This window comes from Ylistrum balloti, unplaced genomic scaffold, assembly GCF_031769215.1.
Source record: "Ylistrum balloti isolate Yb309-2 unplaced genomic scaffold, AGI_CSIRO_Ybal_v1 Utg370346, whole genome shotgun sequence".
Classification (NCBI taxonomy): Eukaryota; Metazoa; Mollusca; class Bivalvia; order Pectinida; family Pectinidae; genus Ylistrum; species Ylistrum balloti.
Window position 1 is genome coordinate 291,961 of NW_026782248.1, and position 23,946 is coordinate 315,906.

The 23,946-nt window shown below is 33.7% G+C and overlaps 1 protein-coding gene across 1 annotated transcript; it reads left to right on the forward strand.

Moving 5' to 3' along the window:
• The first annotated feature begins 2,679 nt into the window (after window positions 1-2,679).
• LOC132553752 (cytochrome P450 4F6-like) lies at window positions 2,680-16,893 on the forward strand. The gene is made up of 13 exons (XM_060218024.1): window positions 2,680-2,841; window positions 3,549-3,753; window positions 5,897-6,024; window positions 6,557-6,681; window positions 7,372-7,434; window positions 8,287-8,413; window positions 8,578-8,713; window positions 9,665-9,788; window positions 11,528-11,698; window positions 13,047-13,129; window positions 13,649-13,714; window positions 14,042-14,099; window positions 16,845-16,893. The coding sequence occupies exons 1-11, from the start codon at window positions 2,680-2,682 to the stop codon at window positions 13,675-13,677; spliced, it is 1,353 nt and encodes a 450-aa protein (XP_060074007.1). The 3' UTR covers window positions 13,678-13,714; window positions 14,042-14,099; window positions 16,845-16,893.
• The last annotated feature ends 7,053 nt before the right edge of the window (window positions 16,894-23,946 follow it).

The window sequence follows — 23,946 nt, forward strand, 5'->3', positions numbered from 1 at the left end:
TAAATGTAGGGGAGATAACTCTTATTTACACGATATTATCACCAAGTTGTTGTGAGCAGGATATTTTGGTCCGAACTACGTTTTTGTTACAGACGAAACTTAGCATGAATATTCAAAACAATATATTTTCCAAATTTTACATCTGTGCGTCGATTTGAATTAAATATTTTTTTTGTTAATTCATCATATGAAATTACGAAATACATAGATAGGCAACATGATGCAATAGACATAACTATGACACAAGTTGAAATACACTTTCCATAAGATATCACTTTTTTCACCAGTTGCACTGTAAGACAGAGAGAGGTGTCGAGTGAAACAGGGACGTGACTCTACAACCAATGAGAGGTAAATGCTCTTTAGATTTATTTCTAATTCAGAGAGCTGATTCAAATTGCCTTACTACTACTAATGAGTGTATTCAATCAACATTTTAGGCCAAACAAACTGTTTTTTGTTTCCTGACCGTCCCCATTTTCTGGCTATCGACCCTGTTTTTTTGTTTGTTTTTTTTTCAAAATTTAGACAAAAAAAAAAAACGCGTTGCTTTGGCTAATGTTTTGTTTGATAGCGATCTTCAGCAGTAATATTCTGAGGCAAATATACAGTCCCGGACATCGGATGTCGATCATTTTCTCGCCATTGTGATTAGGAAGTTGTAGCGGTCGCCGGTATATATATGTGTGTGTGTTTTATATTTTACCTGTAAACATCATGGATTTTCACAAAAAATTGACAGATGATACAGACAAGTTGCTATCTTTTATGACTCTCCTCTGAATGTGGTAACTCTTAACAGACATTGACTGAAATAATTTCAAGTTTCATTCGCTTGTTTACGTCGCTCATGTTTTAACAAAAAAGATGTACATGGGGGCTATCATATGGGAGAAAGCAAAGTACGAATTGTAAACCAACGTGGTAAAAGACATGTTTGCTATCTTAACACGACTTAATACTGGAGCGGATATCTGCAAATTACAGCCGAAATGTGAACGTTTTTGAGTGAAATGTACAACGACGTAATTAACTGTATTACGAAATACAGGCAACGTAAATAATGCAAACAGCCTTTAATTTATTTTTTTTTAATTAGGGACCGTCAACGTTTTGGTGAAAATGAAAGTATTATTTAAATATTGCGACATTATACGTATCTGCATTGAATTGTAGACTCTTTAAGCTACTATATCAAAGCTAAAAAATATGAAACCAAGGAAGGACATCTATACCGCCCCTCCCCCCAACTCCCCCTTAAGATTTTGCACTTTTTAAGTGTATGAGGTATGATGAGAATCCTTCAAGGAATAAAGCTGCTAGAGTACTGGCAATGATTTTCTTAAAATAGTAACTTTAACCTTGACATTGACTTAACAACCCTGAAACTCGAACTTTTCCAAGAAATTGAGGTCGTTTGTAAGGTTTGATTAAAATCCCATTAGGAATGAAACCGTTAGAGGAGTGCTGACAAACATTGCTATTACGTACGTACACAGACGGACGGCGAGACGGACGGAGAAGAAAATACAGACTCTCCCGGTTTTATCGGTAGGGGAACACTAAGCAATATATCTTTCACATAATCGAATGTAAAAGACCCAACACTATGACCGTATTTACCGTCCGTTTTCTGACGCAACATCGGTCTTTTTGAAAAAGAAAGTTTAACAGAAGCAGGATTTTAGTAAGTTTAATGGAAGCACTATTTCTTTTACTCACACAAATTCTATGAATATCTAAATTTCCAGCCTTTAAGCAAAACTCGATCTTTGCAGATGGGCATAACTTCTTTTCAGTGCCTTGTATACACTTCCTGCTTCTCAAACAATACGTTAGATGTAACCAACAGATTGGCGATGCCTTATGACGCACGTCCGGATTCTGACAGAATCATCTCGTATATCATCGAGAGTAAAGGTCGACAACTGTAGATGAGATTGCGAAGCAATATCTCACTTTCGAGGAAGTTTGTGAATGCCCCGTGTTACACTTCCGGTTTCCCAATGTGACTATTAACATGAAGGTTGTTAGTGACATGTAATACACTGTTTTCTAAAAGAATAATACTCTCGTTTAAACGACAAACACCCACTTAAAACATCTCGTACAAAAGAAGTCAAATGTCATCTTCTGTGGGGTACGAAAGTTTTTTTCAAAGTCAATTTTGGTATATCTAATCTTACAAGACGGAACGATACCATTTCCATGGAACATGACACATGAAACGATGACGTAGTTCACATGTAATCTTTGCACACCCAAGTCATTGACCATCATTGACATAAACAAACACGTTGAAATTTTAAATAGTAAATGTTGTAGCCTATCAGCCAGCAAGTGACTCCCTAGGTTAATGATGGTTTCATATGAAAAGGTATCAGCAAAATATTTGTATCGAGTTCGTTTGGATTGTCAGAAAAATATATCACCCAACCAATGACATTTTTACTTACGTGAACTGTATCTTCTTCGCTAATACTGCGAAAGGTTCTGATATTCAAAATATTATTTATATTTCAGTTCTTCCCGATTGCACTGGAGAAGAAGTTGGGCATAAGTTTCAGACAAATTTGATCTCAAAGGCGCAAAATTTCTGGAAGTGAAAGGTGACGACGAGTTTGATTCACTTTGATAAGTACAGACTGATTAGCGTTTTGATTTGTTTCATCTCGAGCGATGGATAACTTAATACAGTTCATACTCACCCTGGTGGTGGGATACCTGTTGTGGGTTATCGTTACTGCTTTGTGGAGATACAGCGTCCTCTGCCGGACAGTAAGAGACTTTGCTCAATTCCGCCCGCCTCATTGGTTTTGGGGACATATGAAAACGGATTTCGTAAGTGAAACTTTATTAATCTGTTTTTTTTTTAAAATATATTCAATAAAACATCGTTTTAACGGAAGTAGGTAAACGGCACAAAGAAAAATCTAGAACTGCACCCAAGTAAGCAAACATATCTTTACTTTTTACCGTTTTAATCAAAGTCACTTCGGGCGATACTGTTACCCAATCACACGTAACTTCATGCAGTTGTATGGATTTGCGATTCTTGTAAACAATATTTGATAATATTTTTGGTTACATCTTCGGTTTAGAAGGAATTGCGATCTTTTTTAAAAACAATGGTTGCCAATATTTTCAGTTCACTTTGGGTTTCTGAGGAAGACCAGTCTTTATAAACGAATTTTGCCTATTGTAACAATTCCGGTTTCTGAGGAATTGCCATCTTTGTAAACGAAGTTTGCCAATGTCTTGAAGTTCACATCTGGTTTGTGAGAAATGACGATCTAAATGTTCACCAATATTTTGTAATTTATTTCAATTTTTTAAGGAATGCTGTTTTTTTTTGTAAATTAAGTTAGTAAATATATTTCTAGGCATTTCCGTTTTTACAGTCTTTGTAAGTGTCTTGTGATATACTTAAGATTAAATCTACAACTTTTTAAATGAGTTCCAGTTTCAGTACTTATTTAATCGATTTAAGTGCTTCATTCTCACAAAAATATTCAAAATCTACGACGCGTGAAATCGTAACGTTGCAGATGACTGATTTGAGGTTGATTATGAACATGCCGAAAGACGAAAATAACCACATTCTTCATAACAAAAAGTGGACAATATTCTGGATGTGTTTCATACCAATAATCCAAGCCAACCATCCGGACAGTGTAAAAGCCGTGCTAAAGCTGTCTGATCCCAAACCCAGGGGGAGAGGAGAAGTTTATAGTATTATTACGGAGTTCATGGGTAAGTACATATTTTGATATTCCTATATTTTGTATTAACGCATTTGAAGGAAATATTTGTTTTTGAGGTTTTCTCCCTTTTTTATTTCTGAAAGAAAATGTCCTTGGCACACGTATTTCCTACATGAGACAGGAAGCTAATGCTTTCCCTTAATAGAGCGTTGTCTTTGTCCGAACACGGCAATTTTAGTAGATACAGTATATTTTGATTCATGGGCCGAAATGATAATTAAATATGTTTATTCACCAACAATGATCAATTTCATTCATGAATCTCAATATCATGTAGATGGAATATTGCGTATGATCCGGCGATGCTGACATGTGGTATGGGTGCACTGTACCATTGGTATAATAAAACAGACTGGATTGTGATTTCATTGCTTCCGTTTATTTGCACGGCATGGCCACTACAATTTGAACTACTTCTGGTTCATAAAAAAAAAATCCCAACACAATATTGTTATTAAGTGCAAAAAGACGAAACGAAGTATAGAACGTCATGCATTATTGAGTGACATAGAAGGCGAAAATTTTCCATTAGCGCGTGTGATGAATAATTATCTTTGGCTGTTGTTGTTGATGTTGTTGATGTTGTTGTTGTTGTTGTTGTTGTTGTTGTTGTTGCTGTTGTTGTTGTTGTTGTTGTTGTTTTTGTTGTTGATGTCGATATTGTTGTTGTTGTTGTTGTTGTTGTTGTAGTCGATGTTTTCATTGTTGTTGTTGTTGTTATTGTTGTTGTGTGAGGCGTCAAATGTAGAAGTTTCTGCAGAATCATGAATACCTTCTGGGGTGTTTTCTGTTTCGGGACGTCGGAACCTCTTAGAAAAAGACTAGTTCCAGCTACATGTTATTGTAAATATGATGTAAACGAATCTCCTGCAGACCAGAGACAGTTTGTTTCTATTTATGTAAAACAAAAAATTTTCGTGGTGGTTTAGTTTTGGTTTAATTCCTGGTTATTATCAATCTATGAGTTCATATGTCTACGAAACAACAAGATCTGAGGGTTTTTTTTTACTTGAATATTTACTTAAGTAGGACTTCGTGAGTTTTATTTCATTGTGAAATCAATTCCCACGAAATGCTATTTTTTAGCAAAACCACGAAGTTTGAGCCCTACGGAAAGACATGATTTTACAGTACTTGATGGATCTAGAATGTTTCTCTCGTTCTCATGCCTACTCGTATAATTGTACAAAAGACACATTAAAATTACACATTTCAATTCAAGTTCAGAACTAGATACAGTAGGACAAAATAATTAATCAAAGCATCAAATATTTATTTCATCCTTCTAGGGTTTGTCAGTGAATTATTTAATCTTTGCACACGACCGGAAAAATCCTTTATCAGAGTAAATGGAAACATCTGGATTGGGAGGTGTATAAGTATATATATAAACTTTATTTATTTTACAACAATTGCGAAACAAGTTATTTCAACTTATACTCTTGTTGGCCCGGATGTAAGCGCGCGAGGGGTTTTATTGTGGGAGGAAACGGGTGTACCCGGGGATAACCCACTTGGCTGGGCAGGTGACCCCTTTACCTTTTCACGTCCACGTTACCACTGCGCCAATCGAATAAGTTCTTATTGCAATAAATTTATAATCTACATGATGATTTTGAAAAAAATAGTATCAAATACGAGTAACGACAAAACCCGCGGAGAACAGTGTCTACCGCCTGCAATACCTTATGAGTTATTTCCCTTACCATGTTAATTCCGGATATTTCATTCCGTATCCTTTTTCATTTAATTATAATGTACTTTTCCGGATATTTGATTTCTTATATTATGTAATCTTTGTCATAAAGAAGTTTGAAAAATATAGAAGTTTGAGAAGCTTTGTTTTTGAATGTTTTCCTGTACTGCACAGAAGGCAAATTTCATTAAATATTCAGAATTAGATACTGAGAAGCCGAATGATGAAGTAATCTTCATCATACAACTGTTCGTCCTGTTAGTTATACTAAGGACCGAAAGAGTTGAAATGTAGGACCGCAGAATTGAATTCAACACTTTTTACCAAGTGTTTGAGTATATACTTGTATATCGATACGAGGACCTGAAATCGCATCAAAAGATAAACATGCCCTCAACGAGGTAATACTGAGAATGTATAATTTTTCGTCTTCCAGGTGACGGTTTGGTCACAAGCAATGGGAAAAAATGGGAAAGGAACCGGAAGTTGCTTACTCCAGCTTTCCACTTTGATGTGTTGAGGCCGTATGTTAAGATTTACAACGACGCGGCTGATATTGTCTTGGTACGGAAAGGTTGTAACAAACAAAATTAGTTCATGTTTTTTTCCGGATTTCTTTTACTCAATGCTAATGGGTATATTGTTAATATCTTGCATTGCGTAAAATGACTAAAGGGCGAACATTTGATTGAAAAGGGAGTGGTGGGATTGGGCGGGGGAGGAGGGGGTGGGGTTGTATTCTGAAATGGATTGGTATTACTTCAAATACAGTGTTTTGTATTGGTTGTACAACTGACAAATTTACAAACACATTCAATTAAAAATTAAATCTGACCTACTATTCAACACTCCGGACAAGAGAAGTCGGGGGGGGGGGGGGGGGATTATCGTTAATTGTTAGATATTACTCGCCCTCATGAGATTATTGACAAGTACTCAAAGACCTTTACATCACAATGGCCTGCTTTATCATTATCAACAACAGAACTATATATTTTTACCGCACTTCTATCTCTTTTAAATAATTACAGATTAACACAGTGAACTATGTACACACTGTTACACATCTACAAAGGTAGTTTTTTTTTCGTGTTAGGAAAAGTTTGCCCGACTAATGAAAGAAACTTCGAAAAGTGTGGAAATCGGCGATGTTCTTAACCTTGCCACGCTGGACGTGATCCTCAGATGTGCGCTGTCTTACGAAGGCAACATTCAACTATCGTAAGTAGGTGCAGGGCCTACTGTTATTTCATTGTGATTTTCAAGGCAGACGTATGGGGTGATTTTAATAACAATACTTTATCATGCAAGACTTGTTGTTTTCGAGGTTGAATGCTTTCAGCCATTTTTGTAGAATGAATAAAGGTAAAAAATTATGAAAACACGAAAATAAAAAAATCATTTGTTCATTTTATATGAAAAATGCATCTTAATTTTGACAGCAAGTGTAAAACCGCGCCCATTTCAACCATTAACAAAATCTTTTCAAATAGGATAAACACATGTCAGGTGTTCTCACATATGCACACACATGTTTTGATCTCACTTATTACATACACACATATGTGGTGTTCTCACATATGATAAACACACGTTTTGATTTCACATATAATATACACACACGTGTTGTGCAAATAGTATTGTAGAAAGCTGAACGTGTGTGATGTTCGTTCGTATGACAGGTATTGTCATTAACCTTGTTCTTATTTAGGAACATGACATTATTTACTTGATGGGTGTCGTCGATGAAACAGAGGACGCTAACCCTTCCGTAATACTGGTCCCGGTCTTGAATTTATCTCACGAGTTGTGTAAATTTATCTGTTGTTTATGCTTTTACCAAGGTTAGTATGATTTTAGTTTTAATTACGGTCATATTAACATAGCGGTATTTTCTATTTTTTTTTACAGTGAGAAACATCCTTATGCCACAGCTGTCCAAAGAATAGGGTTTCTTTGGATGAAAAGAATGATGTATGTATATTGCTATACTTAAAGTTGATTTCTACCACTCAATGTTGCACCTCTTACGAAAAGGAGTTTATTTTTATATTCTAGCTAGCAATAACAATAATTAATAAATAACCCCTACGGAATTATCATTTTAATGACTACAGCCATTTCTTCATGGACATATCAAAATATTTTCTGGTAAACCTTGATTTCATACGGAAACTGAGAGATGCGTCTTTTATTTTGACTGTTATCGAAGCTCTGCTTCCTATAAATTGTTTTACGAAAATATACTGTTTACAATGTAAAGATTTAAAAAGAATTATTTTATACCCTTGTATCATTAAGAAAGCGATGTGAACACTAAAGAGTTTTTATTATCTCCCTTTGTTTGTTTGAATGGTTTTTGTATTGTCTACTTCCGATTACTTCCCTTGTTAATATTTTATACAGTCGTTATATCTACTTAATATATGCAAGCTCTGTCTATTTATAGAACGTAAACGAGCCATGCTCTGCTCAGTATATCCTTTTATTATTTTCCTCGTTATTCTATTGGTTTTTTTTTCTTTTAAACTATTATTAAATTTTGTAACCTTGCCGATGAACGAATGAAATCATTTTCATACATCTATGTATATCTTGTATTGCTTGTCCGGAGTATATTCTCCTCCTTGTTTATGTTGTTAGTTTTTACGATGCTGATGACCCGTAGTATGTTTCACATTTGACGATGCCAGACTGCTTGTTATCACCAGTATATAATTTTTTCAGTTATTTGTACGACGAATCATTGCTAGGTATATATTCTGCTTTAGAGGATATATGTGGAGTCTATTTATGGCGTTTGAATAATTTAGTTATTGTTGCTAGGTATCCGTGGCAGTTTCTGTTCTGGACAATTTACATGATGTCAGGGGATGGTAAAGAGTATAAAGGACATCTAGACTACATCCACGGATTTGCTGATGATCTGATAGCAAAACGAAAGAAAGCTTTGGTAAAGTAAAACTAAAGCAAAGAGTACAAATCCCTTATTTATGGACTATGCAAAGTTAAACATCTGAAACGAACGCTTTGACAAATGAAATATCTTAAATTCAATTGTTTGCTTTAGTAGCTGCAATATGAACTGCAGTTTATCTACCGAGTTTACAATTCCAGGCTGAAAATCCATCCTTGTTAGTGGGCAAACACCGACTTGATTTTCTCGACATCCTTATGACAGCTAAAGACGAGTCAGGAGCCGGATTGTCGGACAAGGAAATCCGGGACGAGGTGGATACGTTTATGTTTGCTGGTGAAATATCTCGAAGAGTGCTTTTCGGAACCCACCAGAGTTTATTCAGTGCACCGTAAGGAGCTTTGGTTGCGTTTAATGTTGCTTTATGCCCTATCAACAGCCAGGATAATTAAAGATGGAGGGAAAAGACCGGAGTTCCGAGGGAAAAATCACCGACATGCGGTCAGTATTTGGTATAAACAGCATATGCCTGCTGTATTTATCTGAAGGCCTTACTACCGCACCACGTTACTAATTGTAGGACCCCTTGCAGGCCCAGGTGGTTTCTCTGATGTCTTCTCTTAAGGGGACATTTGAGAGCCCAAAATAGGGTCAGCTGTATTTCAGTTAATCTGAGAGCCTAAAATAGGGTCTGCTGTATTCACCTTTGTCTGAGAACCCACGTCTAGGATCTGCTGTATTCAACTTTATCTGAGAGCCTAAAATAGGGTCTGCTGTATTCACTTTTGTCTGAGAACCCACGTCTAGGATCTGCTGTATTCAACTTTATCTGAGAGCCTAAAATAGGGTCTGCTGTATTCACTTTTGTCTGAGAACCCACGTCTAGGGTCTGCTGTATTCAACTTTATCTGAGAACTCACGTCTAGGGTCTGCTGTATTCACCTTTGTCTGAGAATCCACGTCTAGGGTCTGCTGTATTAAGTTTTATCTGAGATCCCACGTCTAGGGTCTGTTGTATTCAGTTTTATCTGAGAACTCACGTCTAGGGTCTGCTGTATTCCATTTTATCTGAGAGACCAAATATAGGATCATCTGTATTCTACTTCACTTGAGAGGCCAAGTATAGGTTTTTTTGTATCTCGCTATGAAATCATCATGATAGCTTCCCCTTGATTTTCATCAAAGCTAACAGATACAACTTGTTAGTTACATCCTGATGACACGGATACGCGGAATACACGCGAGATATAAAATCTGTCATAATTCTTATTTGTTTGCTGTTTTTAGGACACGAAACCACGTTTACTGCACTGAGATGGGCCCTGTATAATTTCGGAAGGTACCCGGATGAGCAAGAAAAAGTTTACCAGGAGGTGTGCAACGTCACAGGAGACCGAACACACATTCAATGGTGAAAATTATTCATCAAATTCTGTTAGAATTATTTCGTTCAACAGTGTGGCTGGTATGATCAATATTTTTCTCTTGAGTAGAACTCAAATATTATTTCAACATCAAAAAAGGCTAGACAAAGATTTGGTGATCTGATATTCAATGAGTTTCTCTTTCAATGTTTCGAGGGATTCATTGTCGCTATCATGAGAATATTTTCATTAAGAAATATTCTCTTTCCGTATGAGGTGTGAAGTTTGATTTCGTCGATACCTTTCGCAATGCATGGCTATTTCATTGTTATTAATATAGTCTTTCTTCAGATCACCTGATCGGAATCTTTTTATACTTTTTAAAAGCCGTCTTGAAGGGCATCGAGTTTGTCTCGTAATTTTAGAGTTCATCTCTTATATCTTTATTCTTTTCAAACCGACGTATGTTCCCAATATTCATTCTAGGTTTTTTCTACATCAGTCGTTTACCTCGAGCGTTTTATAAAACGAAAACAACTTGGACAGCAATTACTCAGCTGTATGATCGATGTGGCTATTTCAATTTCCCTATTGTGAATTTTCCGTTTATGGACAGCAACCATGCATCCCCAGCAAGAAGTCGACGGATAAATTCGTAACACAAGGGTTCAAAAAATACAGATTAATGATAATTAGCAAGAAGTTTAACGTTTGTCATTCTCATTGAGAAATATTCTTTTTTTTTTTTTTTTTTTGTGCGTTTTGAAACTGGAAGTGTTTGCTGTCCCTAATTTGCCTGTTGGTTCAGTTGTTGTAGACATTATTCTCATTTAATTGGATTGACCAAGAATTACATAGCGGGTGTCGTCGATGAAGTAGAAGGCGCTTACTTTTCCGGAACACCTGATCTGATTCGTCATGTGTTATTTTTCAGAGGTCTTCATGTAAATCTTTCTTTGGTTCATGTTTTGCCCAAAATTTATTGAACTTGAGTTTTGTGTTATTGTTTAGTGTTGTGTGTTATTTAGTTTTGTGTGTTATTGTTTAGTTTTGTGTTATTGTTTTGTGTGTTATTGTTTAGTTTTGTGTTATTGTTTTGTGTGTTATTGTTTAGTGTTGTGTGTTATTTAGTTTTGTGTGTTATTGTTTAGTTTTGTGTTATTGTTTTGTGTGTTATTGTTTAGTTTTGTGTTATTGTTTTGTGTGTTATTGTTTAGTTTTGTGTTATTGTTTTGTGTGTTATTGTTTAGTTTTGTGTTATTGTTTTGTGTGTTATTGTTTAGTTTTGTGTTATTGTTTTGTGTGTTATTGTTTAGTTTTGTGTTATTGTTTTGTGTGTTATTGTTTAGTTTTGTGTTATTGTTTTGTGTGTTATTGTTTAGTTTTGTGTTATTTAGTTTTGTGTGTTATTGTTTAGTTTTGTGTGTTATTGTTTTGTGTGTTATTCAGTTTTGTGTGTTATTGTTTAGTTTTGTGTTATTGTTTAGTTTTGTGTTATTGTTTAGTGTTGTGTTGTTTAGTCATTTGTTGTAATGGAAGGTATCGTGTTTTATTGGGTGTTATCGAAAATTATTGGAAGGTTTGGTGTTTTATTGGGTAATGTTGGGTAGGATTTCGTTACATTCGGTAGCATTGATGTGGATTGATTGAAGTAATCAACGCGCCTTGTATTGCAATTGATTTTTTCTCAGATTGACCTGAATTTACATGTCGGGTGCCATAGAAGTAACTGACCCAACTGGTAAAAGTCATACTCTCTTTTGTTCTTCTTTCAAATCGTCGTTAGGGAGGATCTAGGAAAATTACAGAAACTGACGATGTTTATGAAAGAGAATATGAGGATGTACCCGCCAGTGCTAAACTCTTCAAGGGTTATCAGAAAGTCCATGGAGGTTGGAGGTGTCTACTTTCCGGCAGGAACTTCTCTTGCGGTATCAACATCTTTCCTAATGCCAATGTAAGACACAAGTTAAAGAAAATATCATCGATATTTTTGGTGTTCATCGAAATGAAGACGTTTTCATAATTTTGCCGATCGACCATTGGTACAAAAACGAACATCGTAACACAAGTTTTCAAAAGATACAAATTGATTAAAATTATGGGGAAGTTTTATGACCGTCAATGAGAAATGTTTTATTTGTTTGTGATATGCTTTGTTTCTTTAGACGATTACAGTTAAATATTCTGTTTATATCTTTGTTCATTGTACGAAACCTGACGACTCTGTAAAATGAACTGAGTTCTCTTTTCAAGCGACACATGTGATGAGGGAAGATATCAAAATTAATGGCACACATGTTGACAAGAAATATCGACCTTTATATGGTAACACGTTGACGTGTTATATGTGGTAAATGGTAAAAGTTTTAATGGAATCGAGATGAGTAACGTCATGACAGAGGCATTATCTAGTGCCAGAGATTTCTGAACTATCGGGACTACCTAGTTCACTGTCAAGGTCGGTCTTAAGATATTCCCATCAATGATGAAGTGGGTATGCAATAATCGTTCCCCAACAGTAGGTGCCAACATTGAACTTCATTCGTCAGTGACAAATTAGCGTTCCCGATTTGCCTATGGCGAAATTGAAATACGTCGAAAACCGTATCGGGAGATGAACTACCAGAAAAAGAAACGAAAGTGAAATGTGTATTGAATGACGTTACCCTTCTAAGCTCTTATAAGCTTCCTAACATTTACACAACTTATTGTGGACTAGTCGGGAAAGCCATCGGAATATACTTACTGATTTATTGACGTCATCAACTATTTACTGGAAAAGGGTTTTACTGAGGTTTTCATTCAATTTCTTTACAACTGAGAATTGAATGTTTTAACTTTTCATTACAAATTGATACACTGCTGTACTTCATGATGACATCTCTATTATCGTAGAACCAGTTATTTTCGCGAGGGTAATATTTATTCGAGGTACAATAACGCTAAAATCTTTAATCAGTAAAATAACGAGACACGTGTTTCAGATATTCTCTCAAATAGCAATCTTTTCAGTCGATATTTAATTCGGAAAAAAATACCGTATGTATACATATTACATATTATAACACAAATGTCATTAAAAGACGCTGGTTGCTAGGAGAAATCTCATGATAGTTTGATTTAACAAAAAAAAGTGAATTCTTTACATGTACTGATATTTATAATGCATTTTTTGATAAGATCTAGAAATGCCTGATTCCAATCAGTCATCTTCTTACCCTGATATTTTCATTACATGTTGCCGTCACCCAATGATTTTTAATTGATTTAATCATCAATAAGTGGTTTGGTTTCTGTTTAAGGAGTTTCGACCTGAGCGTTTCCTTCCGGAGAATTCCGAGAACCGGGATCCCTACGCTTTCATACCATTCTCTGCCGGTCCCAGGTAATATTTAACAAAACAGTTTTCAAAACTGGTTAGTTTTGTTTTTGATAATTTAATTTTTGCATGTTTCTTAACTATATTTATATACATACACATTGATTGCAAGAAGAACAAGGAATATTTATATATAATTAAATAGATGTGAATGGAGGTAGCCACTTGTCAAGAACTCAGTGATGTCAAATGTTCTAGTTACACAAAGCGATTAGGTTCGTGTCATATCATTTATTAACATTACAGAATATAGCTTTCGTATCTGTTTACATTTTTAGCATTGAAAAGCTTCCATTTGACATTCATAGTCTTATGATTTCAATTTGACAAATACATTGTATATTTTTAATATTTTTGATTAAAATTGTCAACTGTTTGTCATTCTTGGATATAGTCTGGCGTGATTCCTAAACAAATATCTAAATATTGCTATAAACGTCCAAAAGATTAAGGAAAGGCAATGATTAAAACCCAGATATAATAAAAAGAACCACAGCTGTCTGATAAATTCTGATTTCACTCCAGGAATTGCATTGGTCAACATTTCTCGATGAATGAACAGAAAGTAATTTTATCCAGAATACTGAAAAGGTAACAATACTAAGCGTTTCACTAAATATTATGAAAAATAACAACAGTACATGAAAATTAATCTTATTTAGTAACTTTTGGATACCTTCTGATCGTGTTTTTGAAAAGAGCACTGCCTGAACCGGTGTATACTGAGAAGTATATATCTATTTTTAGTAACATTCATCGCTTTCGTTTTAAACATATCGTTTTGCTTTTGTTTGAAATCATTAGAATTTTCTCGATTCTGATTGGTTGTTGTCTGCTGTAATTAATACCACTTATCGCTTTATAATTTCGAAAAACAAATTGAAAATTCAATTTTATTTTATTTGTATGTACTTTCAGATTCAAGATTGTGTTAGACGAGGATCATGACGTTATTCCAGTGGCAGAAGTATTTCTGGTACCAAAAAATGGCATCAAAATGCGTTTTGAAGACAGAGAATGAAAATTGAAAGTCACTTAATGATTGACAATTTGATTTATATCAAATTTAATTTCCTGAATACAACAGTTGCCTGCACTTTGAGTATTTTTTTGAAAAGAGAAGTATACAGATTCAATAAAATGTTAACTACCTTCGATATGAGGAAAGAAAATGTCGCAATTCGTTCGATCAGAAATCGATTTCATTAGAACGCCTCAAAATATTCAGCTGTCGATTTTTTTTATTTTACACAATTGGTTTAGATCATAGTCCATAATGACGTTGAATGAAGAGTTTCAATCATACATCTTCTGATTACTAATTTCCCTGAAAATTGAAATTTTGTGTTGCAGACATACAGCAGTAGATTATAACATTTCATCAAAGCGTTGATTGAAATGAACTGAAAATCTTATACATCATTAATGTATGTTACTTATTTGTAAAGTTTTCAAAATTGTTTTGAAGTTGATTTTCAGCAATATATTTTGAAGATGTCTTATACCATATGTATATCTGTGTTACATATTGCAAATTTCCTTGCCGTTTATGCATGCTATCCTACAGATTGTAATTGTGATTTTGAATTCCTGTCCATCGATATGGATGACCACTGACAAATAAGCGCACGAAGTTCCTTTTCTGTGAAAGAAGCCGATTTGATAAAGCTTATGACAATATTGCTTGTTACTGAGCTACCAACACAGAATTCTGACTTTTAATTCATTGCCTTCTCTCAAATCAATCTTGTTGAACTTCCATTGTTTTTCTTGTCGTTAAATGTGTTACTATCAAAAAACAAATATTCTGTTTCTGATAACGCGGAGAGTGAAATTCTCGGTATACCAGAATTTTTTTTAAACCCTGTTATAAACACTCGTGGAAAAGCCATGGGAAATATTAATTTAATGCTTTCAATTTGTGTTCATTTAAACTTACATTGCTTCGCTTAAATGTAATACCATAAGCTATCAACTGTACCATTGATACTTACATACGTTTATTTTGAGTTCCATTTAATTCAAACAGACCAAAAATATCATACAAATATATATATACATAATATTAAAATGTTATTATGTTGTCGGGCGACATTCTTGTAATCGCAGTTTCCGTCGCCATGGCGACATCCTTGTAGTTGAAGTTTTTGTCGGCATGACGTCGTACTTGTAGCCGTAATTTCTGTTACCATGTCAACATATGTGTAATTATCACTTCATGATTACAAAGCTGTAATTTGTGATAACCTCATGCCTAATATTATGTGCCAAAAATAAATGTTTAGCCAAACCAATAATGAAACCAAGATTGCCATTTTTTAAAAATGTTTGTCTTGATAAGTACTTAATTCTTATGACTGACATTCTCTGTATGTTCGGCATAAGAATCGTACCTCTGTCCAACTGAATGACCCTAAAAGTTGACTGAATGTGGAGTATGATTATTTATCTTCTTTCTAAACTACATGCTATTTTGTTTTTCATAATTTCTTTCTTAACTTTGCATAACTGGGTTCGCCCCTTTAAGGAAGACATCAGTTTCAGTCCCAGCCAAACGGATGGGTTCGTATGAACAAGGTATGTTTCAGAACAAAATTTTTAATACTCACTAACCAAATGTTCCTTCGAACTAAATTTGGCCAAGACCAAGCGTTTATATATAATTGATTTACCTTCACCAAAGAATGCTTCATATCGTGTTTAAACTGAGTCCATTCTATGGAAGAAAAGGGTTTTGAATTATTTGCAATTTTTCGTTTTTGTGGCTCGATCCGCAGGCCCCAGAGGGGGCAAGACCAACCGTTTATACAAATTTGATTACCCTTCCCTGAGGGATGTTTCAGAATTTCGAATGAAATCTTACCATTTTTGCTGGAGAAGTGGATTATAATGATTTTGCTTGATATTACCAATTGGTCGCCATCCTTTTGCCAAGATAGCCGAGACCCATTTGTTACATAAAACACATCCTCATCAAAAATCCATGCCTCCAACCAAGTTTAAACATGATTCCGATAGACTGCTTCAGACCCACGTTTTATTCGAAATCTAAAGAAGACTAAATAGGGACAAAATTCTGGAACTTCCACATCATCAGGATTCTAAATAATTTCCCCTTTTTCTTTCTTTGGGACTCTCCAATTTCGCCCATATAGGACCGAAAACGAACGTTTATACAAAACTATTTCCCCATCACCCAAGTGTGATTTAGACTCAATTTGGACAAAATACAATCATTCCCACAGAAGGAGTAGAAACTTGAGAAATTTGTTCTATATCCCTTATTTGTCCCCACCCTCTCAGGGAGCCGAAACACACTGTTTATACATTGATTCCCCTTCACCAACGCAAGCTACATACCAAATTTGGGCAATACCAAAACATTCCAACAAGAGGCATAGGATTTTAAAAAAATTGATCTATTTCCTCTATTGAGCCCCGCCCCTCCCGGTCCAAGGGCGGGGGCCAAACTATTTTACAGTACTGAATTCATTTCAACTAAGGGTCAGATATATTGGTTACGTTTTGTACCGATTAACCAAACCACAATTCAATGTTTCTACTGTAACAATAAAACCTTAATCGGAAAACGCAGAAGAGTACATTCTCAAAGAACGTCAAGGAATTACCAAAATGGCAACATAATCCATACCTTATTGAATATTTGTTTGGATTATGACTGTGTTGACAAGTTGGAATTTTCTTTTCCTTTTCTCACTAGTTCAAAAAGAACGAGCGTTCTTTGCTTCGAGCCATAAGTTGGTGCGACAGATGGAAGAAAGAACATCGGTACTAAGAGACCAATTTTCGGGCAACAATGAATTCGGGAAAGGTACTACTAGTGACAATGTCATCTTCCGATACGGTTCTAGTTCTGAAGTAATTCAGAAGTGTTTAATTTGGGTAGGTTTTTTTGTTTGATTTTTTTGGTTTTTTTTTTTTTTTTTTTGTTGGTATTTTTTTTATAATTTCCGGGCAAATCACTCATTTTATAATCAATGTATATGTAAAACTTCATTGTAAGTACCATTTATCAATCAAATGAATTAAATTGTTGAACTGAACTCTGTCCTTTGTTTCAATGATTAAGTTTGATACAAAGTCTTACTTAAAAATGTAACACGACTCTGAGATTGAGGTGTCAAACATAATATTACATAAAAAAAGTTTCCGCTCTGTAATTTTTTTTTTTTTTTTTTGCAAAAGATTAACTTTTTGAAAACTATGAATACTTCATAACGGACATTAGAGTAGATTCTAACATCAGTTGGAGATCTAACTGACCAGTCAAACTAGATAAGTGATTTACATACTAACTGGTATTTATTTATCATAGATGTATTACACAACTAGAAAGTGTTCAGATGTTTGTAGGTACATCAGCTATCTATATATATATATATATTACACAACTAGAAAGTGTTCAGATGTTTGTAGGAACATCAGCTATCTATATATATATATATTACACAACTAGAAAGTGTTCAGATGTTTGTAGGTACATCAGCTATCTATATATATATATATATTACACAACTAGAAAGAGTTCAGATGTTTGTAGGTACATCAGCTATATATATATATATATTACACAACTAGAAAGTGTTCAGATGTTTGTAGGTACATCAGCTATCTATATATATATATATATTACACAACTAGAAAGTGTTCAGATGTTTGTAGGTACATCAGCTATCTATATATATATTACACAACTAGAAAGTGTTCAGATGTTTGTAGGTACATCAGCTATCTATATATATATATATTACACAACTAGAAAGTGTTCAGATGTTTGTAGGTACATCAGCTATCTATATATATATATATTACACAACTAGAAAGTGTTCAGATGTTTGTAGGTACATCAGCTATCTATATATATATTACACAACTAGAAAGTGTTCAGATGTTTGTAGGTACATCAGCTATCTATATATATATATATATATATTACACAACTAGAAAGTGTTCAGATGTTTGTAGGTACATCAGCTATCTATCTATATATTACACAACTAGAAAGTGTTCAGATGTTTGTAGGTACATCAGCTATCTATATATATATATATATTACACAACTAGAAAGTGTTCAGATGTTTGTAGGTACATCAGCTATCTATCTATATATTACACAACTAGAAAGTGTTCAGGTCTTTGTAGGTACATCAGCTATCTATCTATATATTACACAACTAGAAAGTGTTCAGATGTTTGTAGGTACATTAGCTATCTATATATATATTACACAACTAGAAAGTGTTCAGATGTTTGTAGGTACATCAGCTATCTATCTATATATTACACAACTAGAAAGTGTTCAGATGTTTGTAGGTACATCAGCTATCTATCTATATATTACACAACTAGAAAGTGTTCAAATGTTTGTAGGTACATCAGCTATCTATATATATATATATTACACAACTAGAAAGTGTTCAGATGTTTGTAGGTACATCAGCTATCTATATATATATATATATTACACAACTAGAAAGTGTTCAGATGTTTGTAGGTACATCAGCTATCTATATATATATTACACAACTAGAAAGTGTTCAGATGTTTGTAGGTACATCAGCTATCTATATATATATATATTACACAACTAGAAAGTGTTCAGATGTTTGTAGGTACATCAGCTATCTATATATATATTACACAACTAGAAAGTATTCAGATGTTTGTAGGTACATCAGCTATCTATATATATATATATTACACAACTAGAAAGTGTTCAGATGTTTGTAGGTACATCAGCTATCTATCTATATATTACACAACTAGAAAGTGTTCAGATGTTTGTAGGTACATCAGCTATCTATATATATGTATATTACACAACTAGAAAGTGTTCAGATGTTTGTAGGTACATCAGCTATCTATATATATATTACACAACTAGAAAGTGTTCAGATGTTTGTAGGTACATCAGCTATCTATATATATATTACACAACTAGAAAGTGTTCAGATGTTTGTAGGTACATCAGCTATCTATCTATATATTACACAACTAGAAAGTGTTCAGATGTTTGTAGGTACATCAGCTATCTATATATATATTACACAACTAGAAAGTGTTCAGATGTTTGTAGGTACATCAGCTATCTATCTATATATTACACAACTAGAAAGTGTTCAGATGTTTGTAGGTACATCAGCTATCTATATATATATTACACAACTAGAAAGTGTTCAGATCTTTGTAGGTACATCAGCTATCTATCTATATATTACACAACTAGAAAGTGTTCAGATGTTTGTAGGTACATCAGCTATCTATCTATATATTACACAACTAGAAAGTGTTCAGATGTTTGTAGGTATATCAGTTATCTATATATATATATTACACAACTAGAAAGTGTTCAGATGTTTGTAGGTACATCAGCTATCTATATATATATATATTACACAACTAGAAAGTGTTCAGATGTTTGTAGGTACATCAGCTATCTATCTATATATTACACAACTAGGAAGTGTTCAGATCTTTGTAGGTACATCAGCTATCTATCTATATATTACACAACTAGAAAGTGTTCAGATGTTTGTAGGTACATCAGCTATCTATCTATATATTACAAAACTAGAAAGTGTTCAGATGTTTGTAGGTATATCAGCTATCTATATATATATATATATTACAAAACTAGAAAGTGTTCAGATGTTTGTAGGTATATCAGCTATCTATATATATATATATATTACACAACTAGAAAGTGTTCAGATGTTTGTAGGTATATCAGCTATCTATATATATATATATATTACACAACTAGAAAGTGTTCAGATGTTTGTAGGTTCATCAGCTATCTATATATATATATATATTACACAACTAGAAAGTGTTCAGATGTTTGTAGGTACATCAGCTTTCTATATATATATATATTACACAACTAGAAAGTGTTCAGATGTTTGTAGGTACATCAGCTATCTATATATATATATATATATATATATATATATATATATATATATATTACACAACTAGAAAGTGTTCAGATGTCTGTAGGTACATCAGCTATCTATCTATATATTACACAACTAGAAAGTGTTCAGATGTTTGTAGGTACATCAGCTATCTATCTATATATTACACAACTAGAAAGTGTTCAGATGTTTGTAGGTACATCAGCTATCTATCTATATATTACACAACTAGAAAGTGTTCAGATGTTTGTAGGTACATCAGCTATCTATCTATATATTACACAACTAGAAAGTGTTCAGATGTTTGTAGGTACATTAGCTATCTATATATATGTATATTACACAACTAGAAAGTGTTCAGATGTTTGTAGGTACATCAGCTATCTATATATATATTACACAACTAGAAAGTGTTCAGATGTTTGTAGGTACATCAGCTATCTATATATATATTACACAACTAGAAAGTGTTCAGATGTTTGTAGGTACATCAGCTATCTATCTATATATTACACAACTAGAAAGTGTTCAGATGTTTGTAGGTACATTAGCTATCTATATATATATATATATTACACAACTAGAAAGTGTTCAGATGTTTGTAGGTACATCAGCTATCTATCTATATATTACACAACTAGAAAGTGTTCAGATGTTTGTCGGTACATCAGCTATATATATATATATATATTACACAACTAGAAAGTGTTCAGATGTTTGTAGGTACATCAGCTTTCTATATATATATATATTACACAACTAGAAAGTGTTCAGATGTTTGTAGGTACATCAGCTATCTATATATATATATATATATATATATATATTACACAACTAGAAAGTGTTCAGATGTCTGTAGGTACATCAGCTATCTATCTATATATTACACAACTAGAAAGTGTTCAGATGTTTGTAGGTACATCAGCTATCTATCTATATATTACACAACTAGAAAGTGTTCAGATGTTTGTAGGTACATCAGCTATCTATCTATATATTACACAACTAGAAAGTGTTCAGATGTTTGTAGGTACATCAGCTATATATATATATATATATTACACAACTAGAAAGTGTTCAGATGTTTGTAGGTACATCAGCTATCTATATATATATTACACAACTAGAAAGTGTTCAGATGTTTGTAGGTACATCAGCTATCTATCTATATATTACACAACTAGAAAGTGTTCAGATGTTTGTAGGTACATCAGCTATCTATCTATATATTACACAACTAGAAAGTGTTCAGATGTTTGTAGGTACATCAGCTATATATATATATATTACACAACTAGAAAGTGTTCAGATGTTTGTAGGTACATCAGCTATCTATATATATATATATATATATTACACAACTAGAAAGTGTTCAGATGTTTGTAGGTACATCAGCTATCTATATATATATTACACAACTAGAAAGTGATCAGATGTTTGTAGGTACATCAGCTATCTATATATATATATATTACACAACTAGAAAGTGTTCAGAAGTTTGTAGGTACTTCAGCTATCTATATATATATATATATATATTACACAACTAGAAAGTGTTCAGATGTTTGTAGGTACATCAGCTATCTATCTATATATTACACAACTAGAAAGTGTTCAGATGTTTGTAGGTACATCAGCTATCTATCGATATGTATTGCACAACTAGAAAGTGTTTCGATTTTTGAAAGGGTCGCTAAAATTCGCAAAAATGAGATACCTTCAAAAAAAAACCCCGATATACGGTATTTGGATAACTGCGTTCGCTACGTACGTTGGACACGCCTCCATGAATGCGTATGTTGTGTTTACAGTAGAAATATAGTTCCAATGTGAACAACCACGTGTTTTAGTGTCAATGAAGATTCACCCACAAGATATGTCATCTAATACTATTACCCTTGTACATTGCTATATTTGCCCCCGTTTCCTCGATTTTGTTCTTGAATAACGATTCTATGTATGTCGGTTTGTTTTTGGGTTTTTGTGGTTTGTTTTTGTCTTTTATTTTTCTTTCTTTTATTGAACATTTTTAGAATAGGTAGGAGACATTGGAATATCTGTAATCCTGAAAGAATTTTCTCTGAACGATGTACAGATATGTTTTTTTTAAAACAACGACATATTCACAATTATCCGACCATGATGCAAACTACATTTGTAGACAGGAAAATGAGATAAATGTGTCTAATGTGTTTGCAATCCAATCAATCACACACTGCAATGAGCAGCCAAAGAATGTACTCACCTGTGTTTTTTCTGACAAACGTTTTCATTGATGTGAATTGGAAGATTAAATAGTGGTTTGGATAATCAATTTATGTTGAAAGTATATTTTCGAAATGTTTATTTGCATCTGATACTTACCAGGTACGTTTAATGAGAAAATGTCATTTTTTGTCTGCTTATTAGAAAGTTTATGTCTTACCTGTACATTTTGTCTCCGCTTATAAGGAATTTTTATCCTCTGTTATAGAAGAACGCGCTTTACGTTAAGTGCATATTGCAAATAGAAGAACGTTCCATGGTCTGACTGAGGAAATTAGTGGATGACTCACTGCATTAATATTTCGGTTACTGCATGTCAAGGTATGCCACATTCGTAAGAACATGAAATAACTCCAATTATTTCCAAATATAATTTTTGTAATTGTCAAGATTTGCTACAACATAAGAACATTAAATGATGCCAATTGTTAGAATATATAATATTTGTATTTGTCAAGGTATACCACAAAGTGAGAACATTAAATAAAATAACTCCAATTAATTAATATTATATTAATTATAATTAATGTCAAGGTATACCACAAAACAAGAACATAACATATTTGAAATCATTAAATTATTTTTGCAATTGTCAAGATTTACCACGACGTAAGAAAATTAAATGACGCCAATTATTATAATAAATAATAATTATGATACGAATATAGTGTCTGCGACGTAACATCATCCTGTGGACATTTTTCCACATATTTTACCATTTCATGACAATACTAAATAATCAGAGATAGCAGAGAATAATAGTTAAAATATGATATTAACTGCATATTACACAGGAGTCGTCTGTGAAGCTAAAAGCCTAATTTTGAAGTCAAGGGGGCGATTGAGGTTAATCTAGAGTGACTGAAACGTTAAAAACTAGACGGGGAGGTGCATTAGTCTCATAACTAAATGAATTAGATAAAACACGTATGTGTTCTGAACCGTGCCATTATGCAGTTTACATATCATATTAATTTACATACATTTTTTTTCAGCGACCTTTCCCTTGAAAGAATATGCAACCAAAATGATTCTTATATATTCTGATATATCAGATCACGAGACTTTGGGGGTATATCACTTATCAACACCGTTATAATTAGTTGTCTTATACTACTATTAGATTTGTTCCTTTAGAGTAGTCTTACTACAGGAAATTACTGTTGATGATATTAGCACCACCATGGTGTTGTTACATACAGATATTACACTGGAGTGGACGATTCTGTCTGTGATACTGGTACCACCATGGTGTTGTTACATACAGATATTACACTGGAGTGGACGATTCTGTCTGTGATACTGGTACCACCATGGTGTTGTTGCATACAGATATTACACTGGAGTGGACGATTCTGTCTGTGATACTGGTACCACTGTGGTGTTGTTACCTACAGATATTACACTGGAGTGGACGATTCTGTCTGTGATACTGGTACCACTGTGGTGTTGTTACCTACAGATATAACACTGGAGTGGACGATTCTGTCTGTGATACTGGTACCACCGTGGTGTTGTTGCATACAGATATTACACTGGAGTGGACGATTCTGTCTGTGATACTGGTACCACTGTGGTGTTGTTACCTACAGATATTACACTGGAGTGGACGATTCTGTC